This window comes from Rhinatrema bivittatum, chromosome 8 (assembly GCF_901001135.1).
Source record: "Rhinatrema bivittatum chromosome 8, aRhiBiv1.1, whole genome shotgun sequence".
NCBI classification, from domain to species: Eukaryota; Metazoa; Chordata; class Amphibia; order Gymnophiona; family Rhinatrematidae; genus Rhinatrema; species Rhinatrema bivittatum.
Genome location: NC_042622.1, coordinates 255,355,978 through 255,376,033, shown reverse-complemented (window position 1 = coordinate 255,376,033; position 20,056 = coordinate 255,355,978). Strand labels below are relative to the sequence as shown.

Genomic DNA, 20,056 nt, shown 5'->3' with positions numbered 1-20,056 from the left:
GTAAAGATCCACGGCGCAGTGGCTAACCCGAAGGGTAAAGCACGGAACTGGAAGTGCTGATTCAGGACTTTGAAGCGTAAATAGTGCTGGTGATCCCGATGAATTGGGATATGCAGATAAGCTTCTGACAGATCTAGGGAGGTGAGAAATTCCCCTGGCTGTACGGAGTTCTTGACAGACCGCAGAGTTTCCATGCGAAAGCTGGGGACCCGTAGGTGTCGATTGACTGACTCGAGGTCCAGGACGGGCCTGAAAGTGCCCTCCTTCTTGGGTACTATGAAATAAATGGAATAATGCCCAGAATTTATCTCTCCTGCAGGTACTGGGATTATGGCTTTTAGGGCCAGGAGCCTCCATAAGGTCACTTCTAGTGCCACTTTCTTGAGAGGTGAACAAGGAGATTCCACAAACTTGTCTGGCGGAAGCCGAAGAAAATCCAGGTAATATCCTTCTCGGATGATGGTGAGGACCCACTGGTCCGAAGTGATCTCGACCCACCTGCGGTAGAAGAGGGTTAGCCTGCCCCCTATGGCTGCTACCCCCGGATGGGTCGGCTGATTGTCATTGTGGGTTGTGGCCAGGGCCAGAACCCGAGCCGGTTCTTCTCTTGTTGTGCTTAGCCCGAAAGGGCTGGTTCCTGGCCTGAGAACGAGGTGCTTGATAGCGAGCCCTGTAAGGGTTGAAGCGCTGAGAGTTTCTACCTCTAGATGGTCTAGAAAAGAACGCTGGCTTCTCCTCGACCTGTCTTCTGGTAGACGGGGTAATGGAGAGGCACCCCATTTAGCCGCCCAGTTCTCGAGATCGCTGCCGAATAGTAGGGAACCCTTAAAAGGCATTCTTGTGAGGCGTGTCTTGGAAGAAGAGTCGGCCGCCCAATTGCGTAGCCAAAGCTGTCTTCTGGCTGCCACTGAGGAGGACACTCCCTTGGCTGCCGTACGGACGAGGTCGGAGGCTGCGTCAGTGAGAAATGCGAGAGCTGATTCCATGTCTTCTCCCGCGGTGTTATTTCTCGCTTGTGATAAACAGGAACGTGTCACCACGGTGCAGCAAGTCGCGATTCGTAGGGACATGGCTGCTACCTCAAAGGCTTGTTTCAGGATGGTGTCCATGCGTCGGTCATGGGTATCCTTGAGGGCCGCTCCATCCTCCACCGGACTGGTCGTGTGCTTCACGATTGCGTTAACTATGGCGTCTACCTTGGGGCACGCCAGCAGTTCCTTGGATGCCGGATCCAGAGGGTACATGCCTGACAAGGCCCGACCCCCTTTGAATGAGGCCTCTGGCGCCTTCCATTCCAAATCAATTAGCTGCTGTGCAGTCCGTAGGAGGGGAAAATGGTGAGCCGTTTGGCGCAGGCCCTCTAACAAGGGGTTCATCTTGGGGTCCCCTGGCGTGTCCTGGCCCGGAATGGCCAGTTCTGATAGGCATTGTGAGACCAGGCCTGGAAGATCCTCTTTCCGAAAGAAGCGTCTCATGGTCCAATATGGTTCTATCTCCGAGGGAAGTTCACCATCCTCGGGGGGCTCCTCATGTTCCTCGGAATAATCCGAATCCCCGTAACCGGGGCTGTCGGGTGGCGAGAAGCCACGCCTAGATCTCGAGGGTCCAGGGGCCGGATCAACCGGGCCCGTTCGAGGAGCAGACTGCATCTGGACAAAGGCGTGGATCTGCTTGAATAATTCCACCCAGGAGAGCGAAGCCGGATCTGGCCGTAGGGGCACCAGGTCTCTCGGGGTCCCTGGCTGCTCGCTGCGGCCTGCTAAGTCCGGAGTGTTCCCGGAGGAACTGCTGGGCTGGGACCAGGAAGTCCCATGGCTTCCTCACATTGGGCACATAGTGAGTCTGCTTCCTCGCTCTGTGTGGCTCTGAGGTTGCATGCTGAGCAGAGGCTTAGAGCTTTCATGCCTGATTCTGGAGGTGCCGGCTCTGCGGACGCCTGGGCTCTCTTATGCTCCATTCACCTGAAATTCGGTATTGCCCAATGATGTGCGCCTAATAAGTACGCTTAACAGCATGCGCTTAACAGCATGCGCCTGTAACGGGCGTCTTATAATGTGCGCCTATGAACGGCATCTTAGCAATGTGCGTGTATTCTAGTAGCGTGCGCTTAGTCAACGTGCGCCTATCGCGTGCGCGAACAACATGCGCCTAGCAGGCGAAGGCGAGTAGGCAGGCAAAATGGCGACCTCCTTGGCAGGGCTGCCTCGTAGGCAGGCCCATTCAGTCCGCACTTCCTCGGAGACCAAGTAAAGATGTACGCCTTTGCCTCGTCTTCGACGCTTCCCGGCTGCAACCCGGGCGGTCTCCGGCTGCGGGGGGAGAGGGTGAGTACCTTCATCGCCGCTCTTTAAGGAAGGGCACCCGCTGCCTCTAGGCCACACCCGAACTCGTCTCGCTCGGGGGCCAAGCCGCGCCCGAGCCCTTCTCACTCGGGGGCTAGGGTCCCTGCCGCGAACCGGCCACTGGACCGAGGCTCTCACCTCTGAGGGACCACGGAAGTCAGCTCGGGAAACTCAACTGGATGAGTGACCGCCTGGTATCACCACAGGAGTGCGGGGCTCATCTTCAGTAGGTTTCTTCAATAAATTTAGTCGTTCGAATTTGGAAACACGCTCAGCGAGCGTGAGGTAGCTCCGAACTGCTTTGGAGACGGAAATTACTGATTTGCTTCACTTCCTGTGGGGGTATATGTACCCGTGCTGACGTCAGATCCGTCTCCAACTGCTAGCACGAGCACACTATACCCACTTGTTTTGAGTCCATCTGCTACACGCTAGGAAATCTTAATTACTTGCTGCCAGTCACTGGGAATAGGGGGCTCAGTTTTGAAGTGGATTAGTAGTTTTTAGTGGATAGGAGTCAAATGGTGTTTTTTCAGGGCCACTATTCTTCCTCATGTCTAGTAAAGTGGGAAATTCCTCAAGGTTCTTCTTTATTCCCCTTTTGTTCAATATTTATATAACTCCATTAGACGCATTCATCCGCACTTTTGGGTTTATCCCATTTATGTATGCTGACGATGTGCAAATTGTTGCCCTGTTGGGAAAGAACCCACAATGGACTCTTTCTATGCTTAGTCACTGTTTGAAAATAGTGGGCAAATGGTTGGGTGATAATTTTTTAGTATTCAATGCTAGTAAGACAGAGATACTACAGGTGGGTGCTGGGCAGGATAAGTTCCACGTTGAGTTCGAAAGGCAGTTAATTTTCACTAGTACCAATGTAAAATTGTTTGGAGTTATTTTGAATTCAGATTGGTCCATGGAAAGCCAAATCAGTGCAGTACTTTGTTCTGCATATAGTAGATTGAGGTTGGTATGGCAATTGAAATTTCTTAAATCTAAATGAGTTGAAGGCTGGTTTATGCATTTAGTGATAGCGTTCATTGATTGTCATCTTGTATTTTGGGGGCTACCAGGTAATTTAATTCAGAAGCTGCAGGTAGTCCAGAATATGGCTACTAGGCTGGTGTTGAGATGGTCTAGGCAAGAATCAGCAGCACCACTACTTACAAAATTACAGTCAAATTGAGATGCAAATTTAAAACCCTGGTCCTAGCATCTAGGATCTTGCGAGAACAGGGCCCTCCTCCTCTGTGGAACAAGATATTTTACTTATTCTCAGTACAGTGCACAGCTGCAACTTCCCTCAGTTAAGAATTTCTGTCATGTAAGATTCCAAAATCGGTTTTTCCATGTCTGTTCCCAAATTATAGAATAGTCTTCCATTGGACATCAGGGAAGAAATGGACCTGAAGAGATTTCGGCGTAAAATAAAAACACGGTTAATGTTATCAGAGCTTCTAAATTAAATCTGGGAATGCTCCTTAGGTTTAAGAGGTCTAGATATGAGGGCTGAGTTGGTAGGGTATGTTTATGGTTGCTACAGAAGGATAGTAACATGATATTTTGTTTTAATGGATGTATATTTTGTTTGTATGATTTTGTGAGATAGCTAAACATGTACATTGCTTTGGAAATTATCATAAAATCAGAAAGCAATTAATAAATCTAAAATAAATAAATACATGAATAAATAAATGTGGTTAAGGAAGCTAGTGTAGCTGGGTTTAAAAAAGGTCTGGATAAGTTCCTGAAGAAGAAGTCCATAAACTGCTATTAATCAATAGGGAATAGCAACTGCTTGCTGCCAGCATTAGTAGCATGGGATCTATTTAAGTACTTAACAAGTACTTGTGATTTGGACTGGCCACTGTTGGAGACAGGATACTGGGCTTGATGGACCCTTCATCTGACCCAGCATGGCATATCTTTTATGTTCTTATATTGTACTTGGAAATAGCATCTGCCGACCAATTTCGCAGTCACAACTGGCACCTAGCCACTATCATGGAAGCCACCGGCCGTCCGAACCAAGTCACAGCCCCATTGGCCAAGAATGTAGCTTCCAATTCCAACACTGATCCGCCATCGGACCCTGCTCCTTGTGTCTCTTGAGAGAGATGCAAACCAGCCTGAACCACCAGGAAGGAGCAAGAAGCAATTTGCAAATTCACTGCCATGACCTGAAAGGCCTGTTTAAGGATAGTCTCAATCCTCCTATCCTGAGCATCTTTTAGAGCTGCTCCTCCTTCCACCTAGATAGTAGTTTGCTTGGAAACAGCGCATATCAAGGAATCCACCTTCAGGAACTGCATCTGTTCTCTTGCCTTCAGATCCAAGGTATACAAACCCTTAGTTATAGGGATGCCTTTACTTGCTGTGTAACTCCGCAGGATATATTAACATACACCCAACTCAGGCTGAGTTTTGCCCAAAAAAAAAACCAAAAAACTAGGCTTCATCAGGGGCTAAAAGACAGTTAAAATTAAACACATAAAATTATCAAAATTACATTAAGAGTAACAAGATAATTTAAATAAATAAAAACATAAAATATCTCTAAAAAAAATATAACATAAGCAAATATACAAGGTTAAAACTAGGGCTGTGCATTTGTTTTGGACGAATCAGACAAACTCCCATTGGAGCTGCAAGACATTCCACCTCTTCTTTATGCTTCTCACAAAAGCCATGACCATCACTCCCCCACAGGAGCCATAAGCCCATTTTGCAATCATGCACCTCCACAAAGGCTATATACAGACTTTGCCCTTGCAGCCAGCACCTTCCACCAGAGCCATGAGCCTCCCCATCCCCCACATTCAGCACTTCAAGACCCACTCCCACAGCAAGTGCTCGCAGGAACTGTGACCACCCCTCCCCCAACACAGCCAGCACTCACTCAGAAGCCGTCTTCCACAGTAAATGCTCCTCCAATAGCTGTGAGCACATAGCACTCACAGGAGCTGTGAGCTTCTCAACACTCCTCCCCCAAGCAGGAACTGTGATCCCTCCATCCCGACACTCCCAGGATCTAAAAGCTCCTCACCAGCACTTTCACACCATTACCTGCACCGTCATGAACTGAAATTAGTTCCTCTTGTCTTATTTCTTTTAGTTGAAGGATTTTCTCCAAAGCCTGAGGAATTTTGGGTCCAGAAATGGAATCTTCTTGCTATAAAATACAGGTGATCATTTTTATTAGAAGATTCTCTGCATGTAGGATACTCAACAGAACAAGGAAGGGGTTAGTAGGCAAACTCATATTTTAGCCAATCTCAGCTTAACCATGACCTTCACAAATATCACTAGCAAATTGTTTTTCACAGAACTGTAGAACTATCCTCACCTCTCTGCTTTCTTCCCCTGGTGGTGGAGGGGGCCCACGGGGTCTGGGGCCAGAGGCTCCAGAAGGTAAGGGTCCAACAGGGGTGCTCCCTACAGTGAAAAAAAAAGGTATTTAATAAAAAGATGCTACCTAAGGAGTAAACAAGTGATGAGTTTTGGTTTTGATTGGCAATTTCCTCTTGCTCCTTAGGCTTTCAGCTCAACTAGAACCAATTATTACTTGCCTTTTTTATTTTTTCAGAGACGGCATTAATAGCCATGTCGGTTCTGGCAACATGAACACCTGTCCAGCAGACACTGAACTGAGACCACTCACTTGCTTCACACAGACTGTCACAGTTAATGTAATTTACTTTAATTTACAATTTCTATTCAAAGCAGATCTCAGTGTGGTTAGCCTCCACTGACAAATATTGTATAATTTACAGCACATAAAAGAATAGGTTACTACATAATATGGTCGGTTTTCGTCAATATTGTTGATAGGATCTGAGTATTGTTCAATTATTCAAAGCATCATATTTTAAGAAAATCTAACCTCAATTATTTACCTGAGTATTATAGTTAAGAGAGAATGTAATCTTAATTATTTGACCCCCTTAAGTACAGGATCATACATTATAGTATATTTTCAACTGGTGCAGGTCAGCTAGCCGAAGAGTCATCTTTTTAATTGGCACCAAAAGTTCAAGTAGTCATTGTTCTGCAGACACGAAGGAAGAGGAGATGGGTTTCTTAGATCTGGTGTGGCACCTCTGAAAGCTTAGACCTTGCTTTTTTCAATCTGAGTGTTTTTAGGGACGGGACAGCTAATTGCTGTTTTTGGCTTGATCATAAGATTTTTTTTTTTGTTGTTTTTGAGGACGATACCCTTTTATCTTCTCAGACAGATGAGTGGGACCTGTGCTCCTCATTGTCTTGAACACGAGGGATAGAGTTCAGTTGCAAGGTAGCATGGCAGCATAACATGTCAGTTTAACAATTTGTATTTTATATACCGGTACTCATTTTATGTATTTATGAACGTTCATTTTGGGAGCCATATAGCTATTTATAATGGAGATGCGGATTATAAGAAAATACATTAAAAAAAAAAAAAAAAAGAAGAGCATCACAACTACTGCAGAAATTACTTTCCTGATAATTTTGTTTTCCTTAGTGTAGACAGATGGACAGGACCAATGGGTTATGCTTCCCTGCCAGCAGATGGAGACAGAGTCAGAGTTCAAAGCTGATGTCATCCTAGATACACCCCTGCAGTGACCTCAGCCCTTCAGTATTCTCTTCAAAAGCCACTATGGACATACTATTGAAAAAACTTGATTAAAAATATGATTAGAAACTCATAACCGTAACTGTACTCAACCAAACACTGAACCCCAGTAAGAATATAGATGCCCTGATCTAGGGATCGTATGATGGCTTACCACTCCACGGGCAAATCCTTGGTACCGTTCTTGGGCAGCCATGGGCGGGATGCTGAGTCCATCTGTCTGCACTAAGGAAAACAAAATTATCAGGGAAGTAATTTCTCCGTTTCTTAGCATGTAGCCAGATGGACTCAGGACCAATAGGATGTACAAAAGTTACTCCAGATCATGGATGGAGGCTGCCCGCAGTCCAGTTAATACTGTTCTTGCAAAGGCTGAATCCTCTCGGGCCGGTAAGTCCAGGAGATAGAACCTGGAAAAGGTGTGCAAGGACCACCATGTTGCTTGGCAGATATTGACAGGAGACAGCAGTCTAATTTCCACCCATGAGACTGTCTGAGACCTAGTGGAATGAAATTTAACCTGAGAAGTTAATGCCTTTCCTGCCTCCACATAGGCTCCCGTGACTACCTCCTTAATCCAGCGAGCTATGGTAGCCCGCAAAGCTGATTTGGCCCGCTTCCTTCCACCATGAAGGACAAACAGGCAGTCTGACTTTCGGACTAGTTCTGAAACTTCCAGATACTGCACCAAAAGTCTACTGACATTACATTGACGGAGGAGGCAGTATTCTTCTGCATCCTTGAGCTTATCTAGAGATGGCAATAAAATGGACTGATTCAAATGAACCTCCGAGACTACCTTGGGCAAGAAATATGGAACCGTACAAAGCTGTAACACTCCTGGAGTCATCCGAAGGAACAGTTCCCAACACAAAAATGACTGTAGTTCAGAGATGCGATGTGCCAAGCATATAGCCTCCAGGAGCCCCATTTTCAAGGTTACTAAACAGATAGAAAGACTGCGCAGTGGCCAAAAGGAGGGTCCTGTCAAAAATTCTAATACTAGATTAAGATTCCACAAGGGAACTGGCCACTGTAGGGGTAGCCAAAGATGCTTCACCCTTTTCAGGGAACAGGCCACGTCTGGATGAGCCAACATGAGGGTGCCGTTCACCTCGCTGCTGAAACAGGAGAGCGCCGCTACCTGGACCCTCAAGAAGTTAAGCGTCAAACCTTTATTCAAGTCGTCCTACAAAAATTCCAGAATTAGTGGGATTTTGACTACCCGAGGGTGGGACACAGAGTTTCTCGCACCAGGCCTCAAATACTCTCCAGACCTGCACATACGCTAGAGACGCAGAGAACTTCAAAGAGCGGATTAAGGTGGCAATGACTGCCGCAGAATATCCTCGCTTCATCAGGCGAGCCCTCTTCAAGAGTAGACCATAAGATAGAATAGAGTCGGGGGGCCTCCACCAGGAGTGTCCGCATGTCCACATACCACGGATGCCTGGGCCAATCTGGAGCTACTAGTAGGACTAATCCCCTGTGCTCAATTCTGCGAATGACCCTGCCATCCAGCAGGGGCCACAGAGGTAAGGCGTATAGCAACTCTTCTTCCCGCCAGGTCTGAATGAGAGCATCGATCCCCAGGGAACACTAATCTCTTCTGCGACTGAAGAAATTGGGAAACTTTTGCATTGTGAGATGCGGCCAGCAAGTCGATGGACAGGAGACCCCAGGAATCTACTATCAGCTGAAAGGCTTTGGCCGACAACTCCTACTCTCCTGGCTAGACTCTCCCTGCTTAGAAAGTCTGCTCTGACGTTGTCTTTTCCTCCAATGTGGGAGGCTGAGAGTATCTTTAGATGTATTTCTACCCATTCCATAAGGAGATCTATCTCCTGTGACACTTGCTGGCTCTTGGTTCCACCTTGGCGGTTGATGTAGGCTACTGCCGTTGCGTTGTCCGACAATACATGGATCGCTTGACCCTGAAGTCTGTGACTGAATTGTAGACATGTCAATCTGACTGCCTGGGCTTCCAGGCAAGTTGATGTTCCAGAGGGCCTCTTCCTCAGTCCAACGTTCCTGGGCCGTCAGTTCCTGATAGTGAGCTCCCCAGCCCTAGAGGCTCACATCTATTATGAGGACCAGCCAGTTTGTAGAGGACAGGGGTACACCCCTGCTCAGATGAGCTTCCGGTAGCCACCAGAGAGCCAAGAGCATACTCTAATCAGTAAGTGGAAGTGAATCAAATAGTCTTGAGACTGCGAGTTCCAATGTGACAGTAGTGAGCGTTGAAGTGGTCCATGTGTGCCCTCGCCCATTGTATTACCATGGTTACCATCAAACCGAGAACTTGGAGATAGCTCCACACTGTCAGGCATATCGTTCTCATCAACTTCCTTATCCACATGGTCAGAAGGAAGACCTTGCCCCGCTTGGTGTCAAACCAGACTCCCAGATATTCCAAGGACTGGGAGGGCCTGAGACTACTTTTGTCCCGATTTATGACCAACCGAGTTCCTGAAACAAGGAGGTCACCCAGAAACTCTCTTCCATGGACTTGGCTCAGATCAACCAGTTGTCCAAGTAAAGGTGCACCGGGATTCCCTCTTTTCTCAGTGCTGACGCTACGACCACCATAATTTTGGAAAATGTTCTGGGGGTGGTGGCTAGGCCAAAGGGCAGAGCCTGGAATGGATAATAGTGACCCAGTACTGCACAGCGTAGGAAATGCTGGTGTTCTTGATGGATTGGTAGATAGGCTTCAGATAGGTCCATGGAGGTTAAGAACTCTCCCGATTGTACGACCATTATCACGGAGTGTAGGGTTTCCATGCAGAAATGATTTACTCAGATGTCGGTTGACGCTCTTGAGGTCCAGGATAGGGTGAAAGGAACTTTCCTTCTTGGGTATACATGAGGCCACGACGAGCCCAAGTCTTGAATATGCTACTTGTGCTGATACCAGGCTGAAAATCACAGTTACCTACCAATGGGGTAAACGAGTACATGCCTGGCAATCGATATAAACGACATAGCCAGCGCCAGGCCCTATGGCTTGGGTAGAAAAAGCATTTAGGAATATGGAGAGATTTTACCTTAGCCGCAGGGGCTTGGACTATATAAAGAGGGGACCATGGCAAAGTCATACGAGTTAGCATCACTTCTTCGCAGTAAGTATATTCGTCAAGAATCCATTCCCCAATAAAATGCATTTGACAGGCGACATTGTAAGCACGGAAATCTGGCAGTCCCAACCCTCCCTGAGTCTTCGGATGCACCAGTGTCTGATATGGAATCCGAGCGCGCTTACCCGCCCATAAAAATTGGATCAGCTGCCTTTGTAATTTTTTGATCATGAACCTTGAGCCATAGAGGGAGCATGTGTAACTTGTATAGCAATTTAGGAACAATCATCATTTTGATTAAAGCACAGCGCCCTGAAAAGGTAAGGGGAAGAGACTGCCAAGCTTGCAACCGTCGCCCCAAAGTAGCCAGGGTTTCATATATATATTGAACTCATAGAGCTTATCCAACTATCGGGGGATCCATACCCCTAAGTATTTTAATTTCCCAGGTGCCCACGTAAAGGGAAAGGAACCAGACCACGTCATAAGGAGCTGTGAACATAGTGCCAATGCTTCAGACTTGGAAAAGTTGATGCGAAGGCCCGCTATATCCCGAAACTGTGTAAAACGTGAGAGTATAACTGGCACACTCTGTTGGGGCCGACCAACAAAAAGCAAAATATCATCCGCAAACATAGCAATTTTGACGGGATGTCCACTCAAACTATTCCCCAAAATCCTTTTTCCTGCCTGAGTTTTTCAGCTAGAGGCTCAATTGCTAGTACAAATAGCAAGGGGGAAAGTGGACAGCCTTGCCGTACACCACATTGTAGTGGGAAGGGGACCGATAGGCCTCCGTTAATAAGAATTCTAGCACTAGGATTGTGATATAAGGCTTGCAGCCACATGACAAAATCCCCAGCTATCCCATATTGCTGAAGCACCCAAAACATAAAGTCCCAGGAGAGGGAGTCAAAAGCCTTTTCGGCATCTAAACTCCAAATAAGGGCTTCCTCCTGGGGATAATAATTTAGGGCGGCAATGAGCCTTCTCACATTTTGCACCCCTTGGCGATGAGAAACGAAGCCAGTCTGATCTGAGTGTACCAAATTAGGCAAGATAGTATTAAGCTGGCCCGCCAAGACCGCTGCAAGAATTTTGATATCCACATTAATGAGAGAGATGGACCTGTAAGAACCCACATCGTGTAAATCCCTTCCCTTTTTTGGCAATAAGATGATAGTGGAGCAGTTTTCGTCCAGTGGGAGGTGTTTACTCTGAAGTAAGGAATTATAATAGGAGACTAGACTAGGTAATAGTGGGAACTTTAGGGTTTTATAAAACTCGGTACTTAGCCCATCCGGACCAGCCGCCTTACCCTTTTTCATTTTCTGTATGATGGCAAAAATTTCAGAGTCCACGATGGGAGCATTTAATACAGAAAGGTTGTCATCAAGGAGGTTTGGCCATTTAAGATTTTGAAAAAAAACCTCAGACAGTGATCGAGGGTGAGGTTTAGAAGCGTATAATTTCTTATAATATGTCACAAAACTGGCTTCCATATCTTGCAGGCAAGTATGATAGGTGCCGTCACTACCCTTAACCCCAGCAATAAAGGATTTTGTTCTGCGTGGTCTAACTAAATTCGTAAGGAGCTTACCTGGAACATTTCCATGTTTAAACAACTGATATTTAAAATATCTTAAGGATTTCGATGCCCTTTGATGCAAAGCAGTGTTTAAAGCTTGATGCACCCGGTCTGCCTCCTGCTTATTTGCTGTAGTGGAATCCCAAACAAAATTAACTTGCGCGCGCTTTAACTCTGCAGTAAGACGCAGAATTTCTGCATTTCTCTGCTTATTGCGTGTGGCAACATAAGCTATAATTTTCCCCCTCATTACTGCTTTTCCAGCGAGCCATAACGTATGTGGAGCAATGTCTGGCGTCCTATTAAATTTAACATTCTTTCCAGCCCTCTTTAAGGTATTCCTGAAAGCATGCATCAGAATCCAAACCTGGAGGCATTCGCCAGGAAAAAGCCGAAGGAGTGGACTTACCCAGGTTTAAAGTGACAGATACAGGGGCATGATCAGAAATGGAAATAGTCCCTATAGCGGCATCTGTGACACGAGGAAAAAAATGTTCTGGCACTAGAATATAATCCAGCAGACTTCCAGCGATGACGTAGACGAGGCGGAAGCAGGGGGATTGAGCTCCGCGGCCCCGCTCTCTATTATCTTTTAAAAAACCTGCTTTTTACCTTTTTCTCGGGCCTCTCTTCCCCTGGGCTAGCGACCGGAAAGGTTCCTGCACTGGCGGCTGTGCGCTGCTCGGCGGGGGATGCGCAGGACAGGCAACAGGGGGAAAGCTGAGCGCAGACCGCATCGACCGCGTGTGGCTAAAATGGCGGCGATCACCTCCCCTGCAGAACCCGTAATGGCCACGATTACCGAGGAAGCGCTGAAAAAAATATCTGAACGCGTGACTGATGCCCTGGACAGCCGTCTGATTCGCCTGCAAACAGCAATGGAGGAGATAAAAACGGCGGTGGAGGGGCACGCTAAACGCCTTGATGTTGAGGAAGGGACTCTGTCTGATTTGGGGGACCGCTTGGCTGCCTCGGAACGCCACGTGGCGGAGCTGCAGGGTAAGCAAAAGGAGCTGCTGACCAAAGTTGAGGAGCAGGAGGACCGGGGCCGAAGAAATAACTTAAAAATTATAGGTTTACCGGAGGAGGTCAAAGAAGCTGACCTTAAGGCTCTGGTGGAGAGCTGGCTTCCTAAGCAGGTGGGCCTGGATCTAGCTGAGGGGAACCTTCAATGTGAGAGGGTGCATCGAGTGGGCCCAGTGCGGGAAGGACAGGGGCGGCTGCGCCCAGTTATGGCCCGGATCCTTAATTGGGATCATAAACTACAGTTTCTGAGAGCCTATCGAAGAAAGGAAGTTTTGGAGCACTCCGGCTGTTGTTATTCAATGATTTCTCTGCTGGCACCGCAGCGCAACGCAAATTATTGGCTCCTGCTTGCACGGGATATAAGAGGGGCCATTCGGTTTGCCCTCTTATATCCTGCAAAACTCAGAATTCAACATGGAAACAGAACTCTCTTTATTACTTCCAAGGAAGAGGCAGACAGATTTCTCACCACTCTGCCGCCTGTTGGGGAGGCTTGAGGGGCAGTGCGAATAAGGAAAAGGAGATGCTGCCCCTTTTGTGGTTTTTCCGTGGTGATGCTCTGTAAGGAGAAAGCGAGCTCTTTCCCCGAGAGGTCTGGTCCTGACCCGGGTGGTTGCCCATCGCGGGGACTTGGATGCTCATGAAGTGTACAGTTACTAAGTGATGTACCCTGCGTCCTTTGTCCTAGACTCCTGTTTTGGAATTCATTATTGAGGGCCCTTGGATCAGTATTATTGGACTTCCACACATATAGTTGGATTCTGTTCTAATTGTTCTGTTATACTGTTTTGCCTTGCCTACGTTATTATTCAGAAATGTAGATCGCTGGAGGGGGAAGGGGGGAGAGCGGGGCTGGGGGTGGATGGTCCCTAGCCTGCACATACGGTCAGCTAGGGTACCTAGACCTCTGGGAGCAGAGGTGGTAGTGGAGTTTAGGGTTGTTGGGGGTGTATGAGTATGTATGGGTGTGAATGTGATGTGTATGTGACTGGATGGATTAGTAGGGGGGGGGGTTGGGGGAAGGGGGGAGGGGATAACCTGTTATGTACTTCATGTGAGGTAACAATTAGTTCTGCATTATTGCTAGGTCTTCTTACCGCGAGGCTTAGGCTGGGAGGCCTCGGGGTCGGTACAATTTATGTTCTATGGGGCCTTCAAAGGCTACATATATTTGGGATTTCTGTGATGTATTATGGCACAGGTTAAACTCATATCCATGAACGTGGATGGCATTCACTCCCCGACAAAACGCACCAAATTGAACGCGCTGTTTAAACGAATGAACGCGCAAGTTGTATATTTACAGGAGACCCATTTGGGAGATGGAGAACATGCAAAATTAAAGAGGGACTGGGTGGGCCAGTGTTACTACTCTTCCTACAACAGGCGCCAGAGGGGAGTTGCTATCTTGGTTCATAAGGTGCTACCTTTCCAGCTTACACGACTTTGTCAAGATGAGGAGGGGCGGTATGTTATTGTGGCAGGTACCCTGTATCAACACAAACTTCTCTTTTGTAACGTATATGCCCCCAATGTATATTCCCCTGGGTTTTTTGCTTCGCTCACTCGAGTGTTAATGGAGTTTTCAGATTACAGTCTAACATTGGGTGGAGATTTTAACATTATGGCTAATAAGCATACAGATATTAATCCCCCCAAAATTACGTCTGTATTAGATGTGAACATGGGGATTAACCACCTTTGTAACGAATTGCACCTGTTGGATGTGTGGAGGGTCCTTCATCCTCAAGAAAAGGATTATACCTTTTTTTCAAACCCCCATCATACCTACTCTAGGTTGGATTATTTTTTGGTCTCTGATCAGTGCTTCCCCAAGGTTATTGAGGCTACTATAGGGGCTCTCTCTCTATCAGATCACGCTCCGATCACGGTAACCCTTCAGTGGGGACAGGGCCCTCTCCTCGTCCCCCGTTCTCCTGGCGCATGAGGCCTGATTTGTATTTAGATAAGGAATTTCACAAACACCTGCAGGCTAGTTGGGAGGACTATGCGACACATAATAGCACCCCAGATGTTCACCCTGGGACGTTTTGGGAGGCTGGGAAGGTGGTGATGCGGGGAGTCATTATCGCATATGTGGCTAAGAAAAATAGACAACTCAATGCAGAGATCCTTAAACTCACAGAGATTTTGAAAGCGGCTCAGACGGCACACATGGTAACTCTGACGCCGGAAGCAAAGGTCTCCTTAGATACTGCCAGGGATGCCTTAAATTGTTTATTACATTTACGAGCTTCCAAATCCCTTCGCTATTATCGTTTTCAGCTTTATAGGTATGGGAATCGGGCTAGTCGCTTAATGTCCCATTTGATAAGGCCGAGGGGGGCGAAACAATCAGTGACAGGCATTAGAGATGCTCATGGTGTGCATCAGACTGGCCCAAATGAGATTGAGGCCCGGTTCATTGAATACTACACCCAGCTATAAGGCACTAAACCTATGGATGCTAAGGTGACTGAGACCTTATTTCAGGGGCTGACTTGGCCGAGTATATCTCCGGAGGATTTGTTGGTTCTCAACCGTCCGATTACTACTCAGGAGATATACTCTGTGATTCAGAGCTTGAGACTTGGTAAAGCAGCGGGACAAGACGGGTTTAATTCTGAATATTATAAATTGTTGAAGACTTCCGTTTTGGGGCCCTTGCAGGCTTACTTTAATGGTCTATTGGATAATGCTCCTCTTTCTAAGGTGGCTAATCAGTCGGTTATTGTAGTTTTACCTAAGCCAGGGAGGGACCCCTTAGACTGAGGTTGGCTCCTATCGCCTCATCTCATTGCTCAATGTGGATATTAAGATTTTGTCTTCGGTGTTAGCACCCCGGTTGCAGGGTCTCTTACCAACTATAATTCACGAGGACCAGACGGGGTTTGTGAGGGGACGTCAAGGGGTGCGTAATATCTGTAGGCTAATTGCAGCCCTTAGTTACCAAGCCCAGGCGGAAGCACCAATTTTGAGTCTGGACGCCGAGAAGGCGTTTGACTCGCTGTCTTGGGAGTACCTGTTCTGGGTATTAGAAAAATATGGCCTCTCTGGAGCCTACCTGCAGTGGATAAGAGCGCTGTACTCCAATCCGAGCGCCACTATACTGCTTAATGGTAAACCCACGGAGGCTTTTTCTATACAGTGTGGGGTGCGGCAGGGTTGTCCCCTCTCTCCCCTGCTTTTTGTGTTGGCCCTAGAGCCACTGGCCATTCGGTTGAGAGGGGAAAAAGCTTTCAGTGGTATCAGCGTGAGTGGACACCCCCTAAAAGTGGCGCTTTTTGCAGATGACATCTTGCTGTTTGTCGGCCGGCCGCGTACCAGTGCACCGATTATAGTCCATTTATTTGACCAATTCCGTAATGTAGCGGGCCTCCATATTAACTATGCTAAGTCTGAGGCTTTAGCTTTGAACGCACACTTGCCCGCAACGTGGGGGGGGCCCTTTTCCTTTTCACTGGGCACCGGACAAGATTAAATATTTGGGGGTATGGGTCCCTAGAAACTTGAAGCACTTATATGCTCTGAATATAATCGCCCTGCTTAGCTAATTTGAAGACACAGTTAGCTACCTGGACCCCTTTACCACTCTCTTTTTGGCCGATGTGCCTTGGTCAAAATGGTGATGGTGCCAAAACTCCTTTACCTATTACACATGGTGCCGTGCTGGCTGACGGGGAGCGATGTCCGTTGCCTGCGCTCTTGTATCCAGAAATTTCTATGGAAAGGGGCCCGCGCGAGGCTGGCTTACTCTATCTTGGAATTACCAAAGGAGAGGGGGGGGGCTCAATATGCCAGACTTTCGCTTGTATAATGTGGCCTGCCAGCTTAGGTTTGTGGGGGAATAGTTGACGGGATCCTTTAAAATGTGTGCAGCGGGGATGCTGACCCGTATGACGGCCCCTAACTCCCCCTTGAGCATAATTCAGCTGAGTACTCGATTGCGCAGTGGAACGCTCTATCCCACTATATTGTTATACCCCTGTATAAGAGCTTGGAAGTGGTGGCGTAGGTTTAATCACTTGTCGGGGGTTCGGTCTTTACTGCTTCCTTTGGTACATAATTTAGACTTTATACCCGGGCGGGATAGTGGTGCTATTTTTCAATCTTGAGCGAATAAGGGGATTATATTTGCATATTATTTATATGATCCTGCTAATGGACAGCTCCTAGACTTTGCTACGCTGCAGCGAACATATCAACTCCCGAAGCAGTTTTATGCTTTTTTGCAGGCCCGACACTATTTGCAGTCCTTCGCTTGGACCTCGGAAGTGCTTACAGCGGAACTTAAGTTTGCGGATCTTTTTTTTGACACTGCTTATCTTGCTAATACTATTTCCGGCTGGAAAAAGTTGGGGCAGCGTCTCAGTAGTATGAGCCGGATGCTGCACATTGCTGATCGATGGACTAAAGCTTTGGATTCACCTGTTTCGGAAACTCAAATCGCCACTTCATTTACATCCTTACATCGACTGCTCTCTGATCTCAGTGCCCGAGAAGTGCAATTCAAAATCCTACATTGGATATATTGTGACGATGTTCGCCGGTTCCAGATGCGGCTGGTTTCTACGCCGCTGTGCATCAAATGTGGCACAGTGGATGGAACCTTGCCTCACCGTTTGTTCTCTTGTTCATCTCTTCAGACCTTTTGGGCGGACGTTTTGGCGCTGATTGCTACTTGTACAGGACGCACGTTGTCTTCTGCAGGGGAGGTGCTGTTGGGAAGTTCTGTGCTCACTTCCATACCAGGAGGCAGATCAACGGCTAAATTTGAAAGAGTTGCCATATTGTTGGCATGCCGTACAATTTTGGCAGACTGGCTGACACCGCTGTCGCGCCCGACCTTCCCTGCTTGGATTCACCGTATTGGCCTCTCTGGCACAAATGGAGCATTTGGATTTTCTAGCTGGCCATCGGAAACCGGACAAGGTTTACTGTCGGTGCTGGGATGCTTGTGTTTTGCTTTTTCCTCAGGAAGTACAAGATGGACTACGCCTTAATGGCTACACATTTGATTGGCTTGGTACGATTGGGGGGGGGGGGGGTATAGGATAGGTAATGAGTGTGGAATGTCTGTGGTGTGGCTGGGGTATGTTTGGGGGGGTCGTATTAATAACAACATTATAAAAAGTGTCGGGTGGCAGCGATCGAGGTTTCCCTATCTTATTTCTTGGAGTTATATTATTGTTGTTTGGAATGTACTGTTTTTTGGTACTGTTGTTTGTTGCCTCTGATGTCTGCCTGTCCGATATTAATAAAAAATATTTTGACAAAAAAAAAAAAAGAATATAATCCAGCCGAGAGTGAGAGCTATGAGGGTGAGAAAAAAAAAAGTGAAATCCTGGTCCCCTGGGTGTAAAAGTCTCCAAACATCTATTAAATTTAACTCATGACACAGAAAATTGACCCCTAAATATAGGTCATTGCTGCTCGTGGCCCTCGGGGGCTTACAATCAATTTGCTTGTCCATTACAGAATTATAGTCGCCTCCCAAGATAAGGGCGCAATCAGGTAATCTCGCTAAAATGCCCACCAGGTGAACAAAATAGTCATGGGAATAGACGTTTGGAGCATATGCGTTGCAGAAAGCTATCCTTTGTTGATAGTGTCCCCACCACCACAACATAACGACCCTCCCCATCTTGCAATACTTCATCCAGCTGAAATGGTACCTGCTTGGGTAAAAGTATCGCGACACCTCTCTGCCATGAAGAGCAAGATGAGGAATAGCAGCTCCCAACCCACTCCCGCTTCAATTTATTATGTTCCATCTCTGTCAAATGGGTCTCCCGCAAAAAGACCACCTGTGATTTTAAACAATGAAACAAAGATAACAATTTTTTTCGTTTAATCGGAGAGTGGATACCATCCACATTCAAGGATGTTATCTTAACCGATACCATAACAGCTGGTTAAGGAGACAGAAATACAGCATGGATCACAAAAAGAGAGAAGACAGTGACCGTGGCTAGACGGAACGCCCCCCAGCCTGGGCGGGGGGGCGTCAGAACACTTTTCAAAAGCAATATATACATGGTTGAAAAACATGAAGGGCTCCCAGACAGACTCCTGAAACCCCCCCCCTCAGCCTGCTTCTCACATACACACACAAGCAACATCCATACCCACATATACCACACACACACACACACAAAACTCATCCAAACCCAAAACTCCTGGCTCCTCAAGAGGCACAAAGTACCCATCTTCCCCATGGGCTTCCCTCTACCCTCTCCCCCCCCCCCTCCATAACCTCCCCTGCCGCCTCCCCCCCCCTCCTCGTAGCAAAAAAAAAAAAAAAAAAGCGTTGCATCTGGTGGCAAATTAAAACAGAGCCTGCCAAACATAGTAGACTGAACCGTCCCTTAGTCAATAGAGAACTGCGAGGAAAAAAAAAAACAAACAAACTATGAAGAGGCGGGAATTACCCTTCAATGTAGTGTTAGGAATTTGAAGACTGAATTGCTTGCAAATTCAAGTCCAGCAGAGCTGCATCATTCAAGTAGCATTGGCTTGCTCCAGCGAGGATATAAAAGAATTGGCTTCCTCCTTTTTGGAGATAAAGGTAGTACCATTGTGCTGCACTCTAAGCTTTGCTGGAAAAAGTAGCGCAAACTGGATCCCCCTTTTGTGTAGCTCTGTGCATGCGGGAGACAGGGCTTTACGCTGTGCTGAGACTGCTGCGGAGAAATCATGGAACAGCATGATCCAGTGGCCCTGATATTCTACACCATTGTGCTGCCGAAAGGCTCGCATAAGCTGAATTTTGCGCGACCAGTTTAAAATTCTGGCCATCACAGGCTGAGGCTTGTTAGTCGCTTCCCTGGGTCGCCCCATTCTATGAACCCTTTCGCAGCGTAAGCGACCAGAAATTAAAGTCAGACCCACCTGAGCCGGCAGCCAGACTTCAATAAGATCATACAGTTCTTGATCTGACACGGATTCTGGAAGGCCAATTATTTTAATGTTGTTACGCCGGTTCCTATTCTCTTGATCATCTAAACGGTCCAACAGTGAGGAATTTTGCGTGGTTAGGTCTTGTACTTGCCTTTCCACAATATGCAGCCGGTCTTCCTGTTCGGATACTCTATGCTCCGCCTCATCCAGCCTTTTAGCCTGCCCCTCTACAGTATTCTTGATTTCCTCCATGGAGGATTGAATTTTTAGCAGCCTAGCATCCAGGACTTCAGCGACCCTAGCAAATATTTTTAGCAGGGCCGTCTGTGAGACCTCTGCCACCGGAGCTGTACTGTCTACCGCGATGGCAGCCGCCATCTTGGCCACACTATTTCTTCTGCTGGTGGATCCGTGCTGATCTTTGGCGCATATCAGGCTGCAGAGCGGTCGATTTGGTCCCCAACCACGGCGAATTAGTAGCCCCACGCATCCTCTATCACCT

At 47.3% G+C, this 20,056-nt stretch overlaps 1 protein-coding gene across 1 annotated transcript in view; it reads right to left on the bottom strand.

Annotated features, from left to right (window-relative positions):
• The window catches only part of SF3B2 (splicing factor 3b subunit 2), a 329,817-nt gene that overhangs the window by 198,449 nt on the left and 111,312 nt on the right, over window positions 1–20,056 (bottom strand). The window contains exons 6-7 of the mRNA XM_029614631.1: window positions 5,692–5,780; window positions 5,412–5,517 (exon numbers count right to left, since the gene is read on the bottom strand). Of these exons, the coding sequence (XP_029470491.1) occupies window positions 5,412–5,517; window positions 5,692–5,780 (195 nt within the window). The remainder of the gene's footprint in view (window positions 1–5,411; window positions 5,518–5,691; window positions 5,781–20,056) is intronic.